The sequence below is a fragment of the Anguilla rostrata genome, chromosome 18 (assembly GCF_018555375.3).
Source record: "Anguilla rostrata isolate EN2019 chromosome 18, ASM1855537v3, whole genome shotgun sequence".
NCBI lineage: Eukaryota > Metazoa > Chordata > Actinopteri > Anguilliformes > Anguillidae > Anguilla > Anguilla rostrata.
This window is the reverse complement of record NC_057950.1, coordinates 21,482,907-21,497,263: the sequence shown is the minus strand read 5'-3', so window position 1 is coordinate 21,497,263 and position 14,357 is coordinate 21,482,907. Positions and strand designations below refer to the sequence as shown.

Genomic DNA, 14,357 nt, shown 5'->3' with positions numbered 1-14,357 from the left:
GATTCAATACTTCCGTTGATGCACAATTTTTGAGTAAAGGCTCTGAGTGAATGTTGACTATGTCGACCATCAGTTTAAAATAATTTAAATAAACAAATTCACTGCTTTTGCAAAACGAGGGCCACATGCTGAGCACAGCTGGCATCCTTCCCAGCATACGCAATCACAGATAGCCATGGTGTTAAACGGAGTCAAGTGGGAGACTTGTTATAATGGAAAATCCCAACACCGTGCCAGACAGGAAGGCAAGCGTAACTTTACCGTACCTCGCAATAACGTCAGCCATGCGGGTCTAGTAACACCACAAACAGGATACTTACCACCAGGGTTACCATGCTATGACCCTTCAAATAATACATCAGGTGCCCATGCGCTGATGCTATCGTGGGTGGAACCTCGGCTCAATTCTGCTAATCCATCTACATCTTGTCCACAAACCCATTGTTCTCATCATTCACGTCACTCGTCAGAGTGAGATGAAGTTACCCAGTTAAAGACACGGAGGAGCAGCCTTTGATGCGCCTTACTGAGACTGAAAGAAAGAAATAAATACATTTTAAAAGTAAATAAATAAATAAATAAATAGCAGGTTCTGCAAATGTACGCTATGAATTGTAAGCTAAAAAAAATCGCAGCCTACCGCCTTAGTAGACACTGTTGTAGGGAGGGTGAGAAAGATCAGACATGATTGCCTTTATCTCCTAGCGTGTATGTTCTTTTTTATGTAGGTTAGGCTAGGCTGTGTCCCTCGTGGTCTTCTGTTCCACTTGTCACAGACCAGATCCACTCTTTCTAATGAGTTTTGTTTTGTAATGGTGAGTAGGCTAAGCAAAACCAGTCAAAACATGCTGAAAGTTAGGACAAATTGAATAAAGACCGCTTGCAGGACTGATTGTCCGGTAAATCAATACAGGGTAACTTGGACTTTATTTGTCCCGGGCAGCAGATACACGGTTCAGTTTCGAGAGGAGGACCCAGGTTTTCTCGTTTGAAAATTACAAACTGAACACACAGCGATGAGTCGCGATCGTACAAGTTGAACTGAGGTTACTTCGAGTCAGGATTCTGCACTCATGTTTGAACTTCTGAAGCCGAGTAACGTCAACAAACAAACAGAGAACAATGCCAAAACTCTATTAAATAACGGTATGCACTGTTTAAATATCGCAAATGCTCACTTTCCAAATGCCTCACCGGTTCGGCAGCAAGTTTAAAATTAGCACAGCGAATTAGGCGACACAAACACTCCGCCCTTTTTAGGTGAATTTATAAACTAGGCTACGTCAGTAGGAGTGGTTGGTGGTTTTCTCTGTCATGATACAATCACTGAACAGAAACCATAGCCTTTTGGCAGTAGGCTAGTTATCGCACTTCGGCCGGACTTGGTGCGGAATAGTCCTTCTAACTCCCAAGGTATTTAATAGGCTGTATGGAAAACGCGTGACTGTGGGCCAGTCAATCTGTGGAAAACAGGGATGTTTTCTTTGATGAGGTTGTACTTTGCTTGGAACTAAGCGGAACATCACAAGTGGCGTCTTACAATCAGTTCGCCACTGTGGAAAATACAACAACTTAGCTGACCTGTAGTTTGGAGTCAACTTGCGGTGAAAGGATGAGAAGTCTCTGAAAAAGACGGACTGATTCTGAATTCAAAGTAAAGGTAGATGATCGTTTCGTTGAAAAACGTCTGTTTTCCTTAGCGAACGTTTTATTCGCGTTCGAGTAGGCTAACCGAGTAGACATAAATATCTCCTGGTCATAGTTAAAAAAGCCCGCTTTTGGTATCACGATTTTAGCTCAAGATGTGCTGTAGATCTAGCTAATGTCTGCCAGGTTTATAATTGTTACAACAACGAAGTAGGAAAGTTAAAGGTTGTAGCTTGCGAATTTAATAAAAACGGGCAAGATTAGGAAAAGCTTTTGATGTTAATGCGTTTAAGGTGGATAAGCAAACGTATGAACTTCTCTAACGTTGAATTGCTAGGTTCATTTAACGCCAGTCGCAACAAGGTTAGGCGATGATTGCGAACGGGATGATTAAAGCTAACTTTGTGAACTTCGAAGCTGGACAGATTTCGACTGTGATGTTCATAGCCAAATTCTTAAAGCATTCGATCCTACCTAAAGCACTATTAATCATTTTAATTAGTTATAGCTACCGGTACCGTTAGGCCTAAGTTATACTTATAGATGATGTGTCCAACACCCAATACGGTTTGGAAGCGAAGCGCGTGCGATAACGTTAAGTGGATTGTGCGGTCAGCATGCACACTTGTGCAGAAACTAAAGCGAGCATTAATACATTTTCGATGGTGTTATTTCCTGTGTACATGCTTAGGTGAATAGGAGGCGGTCATGTTTTTCTTTTAGATAGCGAGACCAAGCGTATCTCCTCCTCCGGCTGTGAAATCATTTAGCCAGATTTCTACCGAGTTATGAAACTTTATCTATTGTGTCCGTTTAGTGAGCTGTATTGTAGCGTGAAGCAAAATAATTTCCCCTTAACGGAATTGTTCACTTAAGGGTTTTGATATTTCAATTTAAGTCTGTTTTAAATTGGCCACGAGTTTTTGTGTGCAGTAGGCTAAATTATATTTTAGATATTTGCAGAAGTTTTTCACAACCTGCAGGCAGTGCAATGGCTTGCATCGGGCCATTCAGTGTTGAGCAAGCTGCTTTGGCGTTACATTATATATTATATATAATAATTATATTATTTTCTAGCTTTAGACCATGCATACCTGAATTCCCTGATACCAACCACTGTAAAGGCAAAACATCACTAGCACGTTTGTAGGATCTGAAGTATCCTTAATTGCGCAGGAAAGCTGTGTGGCACAGCTGAAAGCATAATAAAACTGAAATAATATTTTTATACTGTATTTTTGTCTTAGAACGTTATTTTAAATTTGCTCCAGGGTTTTTCTCCTTGTGGCTTTTGGTCTCATCAGTGTGAAGTTAAAGCTATTAACATATTGACCCCTAGATATCAAATCAAAAGGGTGGTTGGGGGGTTTTAGAGTCTTACTCTCCTGATTACTCTTGTTTGATTACTGTTATCTGAGTACTCTTGTTTTCATATTGTGGTTTGGTAGTGGGACGCTCTTCACTTTAAAGATGTTTGGTGATGAATACCAGGTTGGATTGCATCATAATCCTTTTACTGCTTATAACATGTCACTGTAAGCATATTTGAATTGACAGTCTGAAGCACTTTTCATTGCTAAGATGTTTTGTTAAGCTACTACAAAACTTTAATCAAATATCAACTATACTGACATTACACTTGGATGACATCACTGTCCATGCTGATATGATTAATGTTGTTTGAATCCCTAGCGGGTCCGTAGTGTTACACTCTGTGTCATGCAAGTTCTGTGTCTGGGTTTAAGTGACCACATGCTCCAGTCACAGCAGTTGCTCCCAGCAGAGGAACATGGTTATCATACTTCAGTGCAGCTCCTAATCTCCTACAACTCCCATGATACATCGAACATCTCAGGTTATAAGAAAACAGTTTTTTTCTTCAGTAGGCAGAACACATTTTAGTGTTAACACTTTTTAGAAGTGAAAGGATTCTTCAGAGTTAGTGCAACCTGGGTGGTGATTCGTTTTTAGTCATCACACAGCACTTAACGATAGTCATGTGCATCGGGTGAAGGCACTGCTAAGGGATATGACACAACTTCCTCTCCAAGTCACATTTCCTTTCTGTCTGGCGTTCGATGTTCCACTGTCTTCAAATGAGGTGTGTGAGAATGTGTGCTTTCCGTTAGGTCATAAACTTGCATACTTAATTCCGCAATAAGAATTTTGCTTGGTGTGCTTAGTGAAGCTTGATCTTAATGAGCTTTTTCAGAACTCCACAGCAAACATCAATAACGTCTTAATCTACCTTCATTGTTTTGACCGTTTAGCAATTTAAGGAAATGTAGCTGTTGCAATAACTCATGCAGTACTGAACATTTTGTCATTACTGAATTTGAAGGAGAGCCAAAGTTTGAGCTGTGATGCTTGTCCTCTTTTCTCTGAGCTTGTGGTGCTAAAACGCCTGCTTATTCTGGCTGTTCCTCTCAAACCGTTGTTTTCCAAAGTGCTCTGGCCACATCGAAGCAAGGCCTGCTTCTTGGTGGCATTTAAAATGTAGCTATATTCAGGATCCCCATTCCTTTGAAGAGAAAACATTTGTTTACAGTCTTAAAATGGCCTCTCTGGCCTTTAGCATGATCGAGCCATGCAGATTGTAAAATCGCATAGTTTCGACTGTGAATCACATTTAATTTATTTATTTATGTATTTTGCTGGCGTGAGCTGGATTGTAATGGTATGAGATGCAGGAGGCAGGCAGGTGTGTATAGGGATGGATACGGCTTTCTGCTGGTGGCTGTCTGGCCTCACACTAACTCATGAGAGACGGAGGGGCTCATAGCCCTATGGGATTTGTAGTTCTGTTGCCCGGCTTAAAGCCGCTCTATTTCTGGGGTTGTGCAAGTGCAGGTGTTTGCCTAGAGGGTTAGTATACCTGGTGTCAAAAAAAGAGAGATAAGCTTCTGACTGAATTTGAAGAGTTTCATGAAATTGTCCTTCCGCTGATCTCTGTGAGCCCCATTAGCCATGACACTGGAAGGGACAGTGTCACATGGCCTCATGTAGCTGGGACAACAGCAGACATGAAACCCGTTGTCCAAACAGTGTGTTGAAGGGCTTTGGGAACCAAGCATCCATCATTCACCCATTAGGCCTACATGGGGTTTCTGACCAGTTTCCCATACAATTCATTTACTAGGGCGGCCCACCCAAAAAGGCAGCAAGTGAGGGTGCTGAGAGAGAGGCTGCAGGCCCATCTGTGAGTGAGGAGAGACAGAGAGAAAGGGTGTGTAGTGGAGGAGAGGAGACGGAGAGAAAGGGTGTGTAGTGGAGCAGAGGAGACAGAGAGAGGCTCAAGTGTGCCACTGCCTGAAACTGGTGAGGGTTTTCATACACAGCACAGTTGCCAGGAATGTGAACTCTGTCTGGACAGCAAAATTTAATAACCTGTTAATAGTTACCATACAATTTCATAAACGGGACAAACAATCCTCAGAAGTCCATTAAATTTTATTTATTTTTTTTTTTTGAAGGGAGTTGGCCATCGCAGACTGAAGCTCTCTGGGAAAGGAAAGCGAGTGCTTGCTCATATTCAGACTTTCTTTGCTTTGATGAATGTTTGAACATGTACTTAGACGAATGTTTAAACACGTACTTTCTTTTTTGCAAAGGGAACTTTTATTTGCACAGTCTGGGGTCGGCCCACAGGGTAGCAGGCAGTTAGCTGTAGCCTCTCCTTTCAGAGGAGGGAAGGTTTTCGGGCACTGCCTTGTCTCCATCTTATTCCCCAAGAGAGCGCTGGACTGTGCAGTGAACGCATGCGTCTACAAATGAGTTTTTTTTTTTGTGAGGCTGGGGGGAATCAGGGATAAAAGTTGATTTAAAAGATCCGTTTTCCATAACCTGATCATGAAGAGCTTTCTGCCCTTGATTTATCCTGATCTCATTTTAAATCAGAACGTTGTTCATGGATCTTGAGTTCAACAACATGCTTCCTGTTGTTCGGAGATCCTCGTCAGAATCCTCGTGATTTTCAGTCATCGCGAGTCTCGCTCTTTTCCGCGTGCGTTCACTTAAGGCGCAGTCTCGCTCCAGTCAGGTCTGCGAAACCGCGGCGACGCCCTAGCGCTGAGGGAGAAGCCCCAACCCGGTCCGCGTGGTCGCTCGGCAGATCGGAACGCACTTGAACAGCTACGCTGCGCGACCACAACATCGCTTCCAAGTTCTGCGTAATGATGGGGGCCTCCTGGGAACTCCTCGCCACAGCACGCTCCGCGTAGCGCTCGGGTCGCTGGGAACCGCGCGCACGAGCGGGAACGGAGCGCTACCGCTAGCTCGGTAACGAGCGCTACGGCTCTTCCTGGAGAAACTTCTAGCTTCTGATGGGCCCCCCCCCCCCCGACCACAGCGAACCAGTCGGAGCCCGGAGGCGAGTGACGAAAAAGGCATCTCCCCCATTTGAGCCCTCCAGGGGCCTGTCCCGCCATGACCGGGGAGTGAGAGCGCTCCACGCGCAGGCCTTTTATAGCCAGATAAGGCTGTTTACACTCCCGTGGGCCTTTCTCATTCACTGTCAAACACGTGAGGTGAAATGTAGCTCCGGCTGCTTCCAGGGCGGCCCAGGCTGGATGTGTTAAGATCTCATTCACGTGCTCCAAACCTTTGTGAGCCCACAGCCCACTTCAGTGGAAGTGCATCGTCTTGTTTTTGTTTTTGAGTTTTTCTCTTTGAGTAATGAGAGGACGTTCCCGTTTTGCGGTCTGCAGTGAAGCGTTGGGCGTGAGTTAAGGAGACGAGGCCGGCCTTGCTGACCGTGTGCCGCGGCCCCTGAGCTCGCAGAATACCGGCCGGCCGGCGCTGACCCTCGAGTGTGCGCCGTGAGAGAGAGAATTCGCCACACGCTGTTCCACAGCCCTCGTGTTAGCACCTTCTTGGTTGCAGTTGAAAGATTGCCCTTTGAAAGCTTGAACAGGCTAACAGGCTGGCTCCTGCGTGCCTTTTTTCTCCTCCCTGACTTGTATGATAGAATATGGGGCAGTTCAGTCACTCTTACTGTCGGGGGGAAATGGCAGTTGGTTCACCCAGCTGTGCTGTGCTGTGCTGCCTTGTTGCAGTACGGGCAGACTCTCTCTTCTCTGGAAGCTGGGAGCCACCTGTGCCTCTCTAGTGTTTCCACTGTACAGCACAGTCTGTGGTTTCACTTCCTGTGCTTGTGGGTTCTGTTGTCGTACATCTTGTGCAGTCTTAAATTCTGAACATTTAATTGAGATTTTATTGGGTGGGACAGGGATGTTCTCTCTACTGTTATGGGGCACTAGGGGTGACACTCTACTTCAGGTCCTGTGGGCCACAGTGTCTTTCCTTGCTTCAGGAAGTGAGCTCATTGGTGAAATCAGGTGGTGTACCGCACGGGTGGAGCAAACACCTGCAGATACTACGGCCTGCTGGTCCTGGTGCTGAGTAGCCCTGGAGCAGAGGGCTGGAGTAGCTCTCCAAACAGACGGTACGCAGACGGTTGACCAATGGCCACTTGCTGCCTCAACCAGGCCAGATGAAACCCGAGCATCAAAGATGTGTGCTCTGCCAAAAAAAGATCTGAACCCCCAAACGCACGGTGAATCCTGGGTGTTTCCTCTCCCGGGCACATTTAACACACTGCCTGCCCCTGAACAAGCGCGCTGTTCCTAGTCGCCGTGGCGACAAAGCGCATTCTGCATCTTTGCCGGTCGCTCCCTTTTCCTTTATGCGGCAGTTCCAGAAAAACGCGCAGATGTTGATCCGTACATTTCAGCCTGACACATTCTTGGTAATGTAATGAATGAATCTACTCCGCTCTCGGTAGTCTGGCTTAGGTGTGGGCCTGCGCGTCGCCACGCAAGCGTCTCAGAATGTAGCGCTACAAGCTTTCTCCGGGGACGCAGGGTGGGGTGCGGCGGGGGGGCCTGTGGTGTTAGCACACAGCTTTGTGTGTTAATCATTAACGTTGAGGGCAATGCTCCGGGGTTCCTGCAGCGACGGAAACCGCTTATGTTCCTCTCAGGAAGGGCCCGCCTCACCCCCATACTGCCTCCCAATGGATGGAGGAAAGGCCCTCTCTCCCTTCAAACTCAGTCCTCTCTGCATGGGGCGATTCACTCATGCACTCCCTCAGGGTAAACATTTGCTAAATGAATAATGTTGACACTACTGCTTTTCCTCTACTCCCAACATTGGAAAATTCAGTAGCACTGTGTACACACACACACACACACACACACACACACACACTTTGGTAAAGCAAATCGATTGTATTGATGAGATTAAGAGAGGTTTTTATTGTTTGACCTGAGCAGGGAAAATATTTTTCTTTTAGTTGTCCTCAAAGAACGTGCAGTTTAAATCTGTACAGTATTGTCAACAGAGGTGGAAAATCCCGGTTCAGAAAGTAAAATGACTCTGCAGTATGTTGTTTCAGTCACCTGGGTTTGCAAATTGGCACAGTTCCTCAGTCAGGAGGTAGAATTAGTGAAATCAGCTGCCTGAGTTTGTTGGTGAAAGAAACGCATGGCAGGACTTTTACCTTCTGACCCCTGGACTTTCCACCTCTGCTTGTCAAGACCTTCCCTCTGTTGTTGTTTCAAATTTTTGTTGATGCTTGAAAAACGTTTTTAAAAAGAGGCCGTCTCACAGCTGTTTTGCTGTCGTCTCATTGGTGTTTTGTCCCTAACGGTGGAATGACGGCGCTCTCGTGATGAAACATGGAATCATGGAACCATTTCTGTATTATTGTGCATGAAATAATTGAGAAGTGCACTAATGCTGTCCCACATCAGGAGTCTTGCTTGATCTGCACTTGTAGAATTAGTGTTTTTTGTTGTTGTTTTTTCGTCTGGGAGCTGGATAAATCTGCATTTGCATAAGCCTCTTGCATGCTCAGTTGATCCTGCTTCTTTAGCAGATTTCAGGGTTGCGCGGAGTGCTCAGTGGAACAGTCCGGCCTGTGTTTGTTTTAATCGGGACATTGCCTCACCCCTCGACAGAGGCCGTTCTGTTCCCGTATGGGTCCCCACTCCCCCACCCAGGTTACCTCAGAGGTCAGTCCAAGGGCATGTTATTAACTTTTCCAGCATCCTTCACCTCCTCCTCCCAGCATGCTTTGCTTCAGCTCGCCGCTGGTGACCGAGGTCGGCAAACGGTGGGGTTTGACCCCGCCCGCCGCCAGTCAGAGGTGGCTTGGGGGCGGGGGCTCTTTCTGGGGGTGACGGAACGTGAGAGTCGTGCGTGTGTGATTAGGGCGTTTGCGTGCGCGTTGCCGGAGGCGTCTGGAAGGCGTGCTGATGCGGGTGTGTGTCCCCAGGTTCGATGGGGTAAGGCCCTGGAGCACCCAGCCAGAGGGGAATCCACGGGACAGCACCCGCCCCTTTTCTGATCACAGGTAAGAGAGCCCGCCCCCCGCGAAAGTGGAGAGGGACAGGGCGAGCCTTCTGCGACCAGGCCGCGTGAGACCGTCACCCAGGAGACACCGTCCAAGTTTTGGAGTGGCTAAACTCTCAATGTGGGAGTGGCTTATCTACGCCCTGAGTGTTGGGTACCGCATGGACTAGATTGAGTGGCAGAAGTGTTGTTGAACGTCTGGGTTAGGTTTTCGTCAGTGTAGCAGAGACAGCATTTGCACTTACTGTAAGGAAAACGTGAAGGCTGCCTGTTTGAGATGGGAATGTGCACGTGCTGACTTTGCGCACGTAAGCGTTTCTTACCTACAGCACAGAATCAGTGGGCAAAGAAACGAAAACTTCCAAAGTCACATCTTCTGTTTTGTGCTTTTCAGCAGAGCCAGAGATGGTCTCCTGATTTAGGATGGTATAAATCTCAGGCAAACTGAGAGAGAGGGACAGCAAGGGAGAGTCTTGGATGGAAAATATGAAGCAGAGTTGCTAAGAGGGAACGATAACCAAACAAGGTGGGGAGGAGGGGGGAGGGGGTGGTGAAATGGAGAGGGAGGTAATTGGGCATCTTTGAAGGGACGGATGGGAGGAAAGGATTGAATTATATAGAATAAAATTACAGAAACAGGAAGGCAGATAAACAGTGGTCAAGCTGTGTTGGTTACCAAAGCATTATTGCGGAGGGATGTTTATATTTATTCAACAGGCCACTGCAGGCCCTTGTGTTAATGATGTTATTTTTCTACAGAGACATGTCATTTCTGTACATCATGGTACACACTGTATTGTCTGACAGACCGTATCATTGATGCAATGTATCGTGACAATTTGTGATTCTCTTTTTTGGAAAAATCATCATATGACTGTGTTTCATCATATGAGGGTTGTGTTTGTAACTGGGTCAACTTATGATCTCTCTTCTTTGGTAGGCTACTGTAGATGAGATGAAGTGAAAGTGAAAGTGAAATTTAATGTTGTATACATTTTGTATTGTATGGAGTGAGCTGAAGCAGAGGATCAGAAGCTGTTGGCTCCTAATCGTCCCTCTCTCACGGCTTTGCTTCTCTCCTCCTCTTCCTCCCCTTCCTCCGGCGTCAGGCGGAGAGAAGCACAGAGATGAGCGCGTCCTGGAGGAGGCTGAAGGTGCTGGGGGCGATGATGATGGTCAACCTCTTCATCTACGTGATGGTGGAGGTGTCGCGGAGCGGCGGGCGGGAGCCGGGCGGGTCCAAGGTGCGGATGCCCAGCAAGCGGTTCTGGACCCGGAACCCGTCCATCGAGGCGTACTGGAACCGCGAGCAGCAGAGGCTGGACCGGGTCCACAACCCCATCCTGGGGGGGGAGAACGGCTCCAGCGTCGCCCTGCCCATCTGGCCCGGCTGGACCAACGCCACCGACGAGCTGGCCTCCTGCGACCCGGACCCGGCCGTGACCCGGCTGGTCAAGGACTACAACTCCCTACCTGCCCGCTTCAAAGACTTCCTGGTCTACATGAGGTGCAGGTCCTACCCCCTGCTGGTGGACCAGCCGCACGTGTGCAAGGACCAGCCTTTCCTGCTCCTGGTGGTCAAGTCCCTGGCCCCGCACTTCGACCGGAGGCAGGCCATCCGGGAGTCGTGGGGCCGGGCGGGGCGCGTGGCCAACCGGACGGTCGCCACGGTGTTCCTGCTGGGCAACGCGGCGGCGGCGGACCACCACCCCGACCTGTCGGAGATGCTCCGCTACGAGACCTCGCGGCACCGGGACATCCTCCAGTGGGACTACAGGGACTCCTTCTTCAACCTGACCGTCAAAGAGGTGCTCTTCCTGGACTGGCTGGAGCTGCGCTGCCCCAACGCCAGCTTCGTCTTCAAGGGCGACGACGACGTCTTCGTCAACACCCCCCGCGTGCTGGACTTCCTGGGCGGCCTGGCCCCGGCTAAGGTCAGGGACCTGTTCGTGGGGGACGTGATCACCAACGCCGGGCCGCACCGGGACAAGAAGCTCAAGTACTTCATCCCGGAGAGCCTGTACGTGGGCCAGTACCCCCCCTACGCCGGGGGCGGCGGCTTCCTGTACTCCGGGGACCTGGCGCTCCGCCTGCGGAACGCCAGCCGCCATGTGGCGCTGTACCCCATCGACGACGTCTACACGGGCATGTGCCTGAGGAAGCTGGGCCTGGCGCCGGAGAAGCACAAGGGCTTCAGGACCTTCGACATCGAGCAGAAGTACAGGAGCAACCCCTGCGCCTACAAGGGCCTGGTGCTGGTCCACAGCCGGACCCCCCAGGAGATGATCAAGATCTGGGGTTGGCTCAGCGACCCCGAGCTCAACTGTCAGTGAAGGGCGCCCACGTCCCACGTCTTTCAGGCGCGTGGTCGCCGGACGGTAACCTTAGATACGGGCAGCTGGATTATCGTTATTTTTGTTACAGTTACAGTACTGCCTTTGTCCTCTTATTGTTCCAAGGCTGAACCGCGGCGTGAGCTGACAGGACCTTTTCACTGAAAGTTTCTGTCGTTTAACGTGTCAAAGGCATACCCGACTCCACCCCCCAATTCCCCAGTAATGCAAAACCGTTTTTAAAAATCGAGATTTATTCTTTGATATTGGCTTTCACATTATTTATCTATCTTTGTTATCTTTCATAGTCTTCTTTCATGTTTCATATCTCCGTTTTAGGATCTGCTATTGAATGTTGTTGCTATGTTACGTAGATGTTGGCATGGTAAAATTTACTTGGCTGGAATGTGGCAAGAAATCTTGAGTATACATTGGCCAGTTCTGGGACACCACCCAACACGCAGTGTTACATTTGCACCAAACCAAGAAGCTTCTAGATGATTGTGAAGACGTCCTTCAGCTGTAATAGTGATTTCTTAGTGTGTTTTATGCCACAACCTTAATGATCTACAAGAACAGGGTCCAATGAAAGGTGGGTGTGACGACGGTGGTGTGGCCGTATGAAATAAAATGGAGATTATGTGGCCCGTAATAACACATTCTGGACCTTTCTGTTTTGTGTTGCATTGGTGTGAACCATGGCCATACTCCTAAGGCTGCTACTGGAAAAGTGATGCTTGGGTCTTAACAAGGTCAGTGTTGACTGCAGTGCCTTTTCACCATTTCAGTATTCAAACGGTCCCCAGTCGCGTACGAAGACACGGCTGAATTTAACGCTGCGCGTTCATAAGCACTGATACTAGTGGAGCGCACAGGATTTATGAGTGATGCTGCGAATGTGCACATCAGCGCTATTTCAAAAATTAGTTACGGAAGTTGACAGTTAGCATATTTAATGTTCCGATTTTGGAATGTTAGGACCGTTTTGACCGTTGCCATGGATGGGGGTTTTGTTTACCTGGTATCCTTCACAGTGAACTGGTTCTCGTCTCTTTAGAAATGCACTTAGCGTGTATGACCTTTCGCGGGAGATCTGGATCAGTATTCTGGTCTTTGAGCCGCGGCCTTCTCTTTCAGTACGTTTTTTTCGCTGTGGCAGTAGGTTTGGAAATCACTTTTTTTCACACGTGTGACCCTGCATGACACCTGCTGGACGGGTGCGGAACTACACCTTAATAGTTTAAATATTATATATTTTTTTCCCGCAGACAGGCGATGATTGTTCTGTACACTGGAGCTGTCACTCAGGATCTGATGCTCAGACTCCTCAGACTTCTCTGTAGGATGTGCTGCAAGAGCGAGCCCTGTTCCCGCTGAATAGAACCGAGCAGGTCTTTGGTATTTCCTGAGCATGTACTGTCGTGATGTTTTAATACTGTATGTCATATTTAAAAACCAAAAAATTAAAGGCCGTAGTGGTTCTGCCTGCGTAGGGCAAATGTTTACATGTGGAAAGAAATATTTAAGATATTAGTGTGTGCATATTAAAATGAAACAAGTGTAGTCTGTGTAGTACAGATGTTATTTGTGAAGTGAAATGCGAACTGCTGACTTGAGTTTTCTCTCTGTTCTAAAATTCCATGAAATACATAGCCATACATCCCATATTCTGACTGTAGCTTGCTGTTGGAAATGTTTTAATGAGATTTATTCAGAACGGTACCAGAATTTGAGACTTTTAATGTGGTATGGTCTAGGAATTGAAAAATGTAGCAACTTTGGCCTGTTAAATTATTACTTCTTTTTTTTTGGAAATCGTCGTGAAGTCGTCCGCCCTGGTTTTTGTCTGTAAAATGAATTGTGATGCTTTAAAATGCAAAGTGGCGAAGTGGACTAAAATGGCAGTATTTGCTCACACTGAGTTTTGTTTTTATTTTAAGAGGTGATTACTTGCCATTCTTGACAGCAGATGTCTGTTCTTTTTGACCGCACTTTTTGCATTCAACGCAGCGCTCTGTAAATATAAATTCTATAAATGCCCTTCTATATTGAGAGACACTCGTAAGCCATAAACGTACTCCCTTGCATTCTGTATGAGCTGTGCATCTGCCTGTTCTACGCTATTGGCCAGTCAATCCTGTGAACGACCAAGACTCACTCTGTATGCTGTATGCATTGTTGCGTATTCCGTATCGATTTTGCTGCAAAGGGAAAAACAAGATTAAGGGAATGCGTTCTGTTTTCTGCGTTCTGCAGTGAAAGTGCACGAACGATCGTGTTTCCAGAACTCGTTTGTCTGACGGAGAGGACGTTCTGGGGTTAATGATTTTCCGGAAACTACGGAGACTGCGTACCGTCCGTTTGTGCCTTTTTAAGGCACTTGGTTGAGAGACATGTCTGTGTTGACTCAGTGTATATATATATTTTTAGATCGTACACTTGAACTGAAACCTTTCACTAAAACACAGATCAGGTTTTTTTTGTTAGCCTATCGTGCTTTCCTTGCCTCACAGTTCAAATCTGAAGGTGACATTTTGACTCCTCCTGGCTCCGGGCTCAGTTTAGCCCATATGAACCTGTCTGTGGTATTCATAGTCTGAATGAGTTATTTATTTTGATCTAGGCCTGATGAGGTTACTGTGTTTGTGTCGAATTCACTACCTAGAAGTGCCTGCTTGCGATTTAGCTTGGCTCTGCGCAAGCCCCCTCAATGTAAATAGTCACGCGAGAGAATGTTTGTCATTTTGATATTTGTTTGTGCCTTTTCAGTGATTTTGATTAATGATTTGTAAATAAAGTCTATTTTGTTGTTTTGTGATGCAGTGTTGCAATGGGTGCTTTTTTCATTTGTAAACAGTTTTGCATGTGATGGTGTTCAGTCTTACACAAACACAACACACAAATGCAGACAAACAACATCACTTTAATTTTGTTTTAACTTGGAGTACATTACAAGCTTTCAGTGTGGAGCCTTTGCGGAAGAAACAGGGTGCACATTTCCACACGTGGAAGTTTATAACCTAC

General features: G+C 47.0%; 1 protein-coding gene across 7 annotated transcripts; it reads left to right on the top strand.

Moving 5' to 3' along the window:
• Nucleotides 1–1,276: 1,276 nt before the first annotated feature.
• On the top strand, nucleotides 1,277–14,151 carry b3gnt2b (UDP-GlcNAc:betaGal beta-1,3-N-acetylglucosaminyltransferase 2b). Of its 7 annotated transcripts, none has more exons than XM_064316604.1 (4): nucleotides 1,277–1,413; nucleotides 8,924–9,001; nucleotides 9,395–9,526; nucleotides 10,110–14,151. In XM_064316604.1, the coding sequence occupies exon 4, from the start codon at nucleotides 10,128–10,130 to the stop codon at nucleotides 11,331–11,333; it is 1,206 nt and encodes a 401-aa protein (XP_064172674.1). In that variant the 5' UTR covers nucleotides 1,277–1,413; nucleotides 8,924–9,001; nucleotides 9,395–9,526; nucleotides 10,110–10,127; the 3' UTR covers nucleotides 11,334–14,151. The 7 variants fall into 7 exon arrangements, 6 of the variants coding, with proteins under 6 accessions (XP_064172674.1, XP_064172670.1, XP_064172675.1 ...); XM_064316602.1 differs by having other exon boundaries at nucleotides 1,349–1,660; XR_010326959.1 differs by lacking the exon at nucleotides 9,395–9,526 and having other exon boundaries at nucleotides 1,350–1,660; nucleotides 10,110–11,423; nucleotides 11,478–14,151.
• The last annotated feature ends 206 nt before the right edge of the window (nucleotides 14,152–14,357 follow it).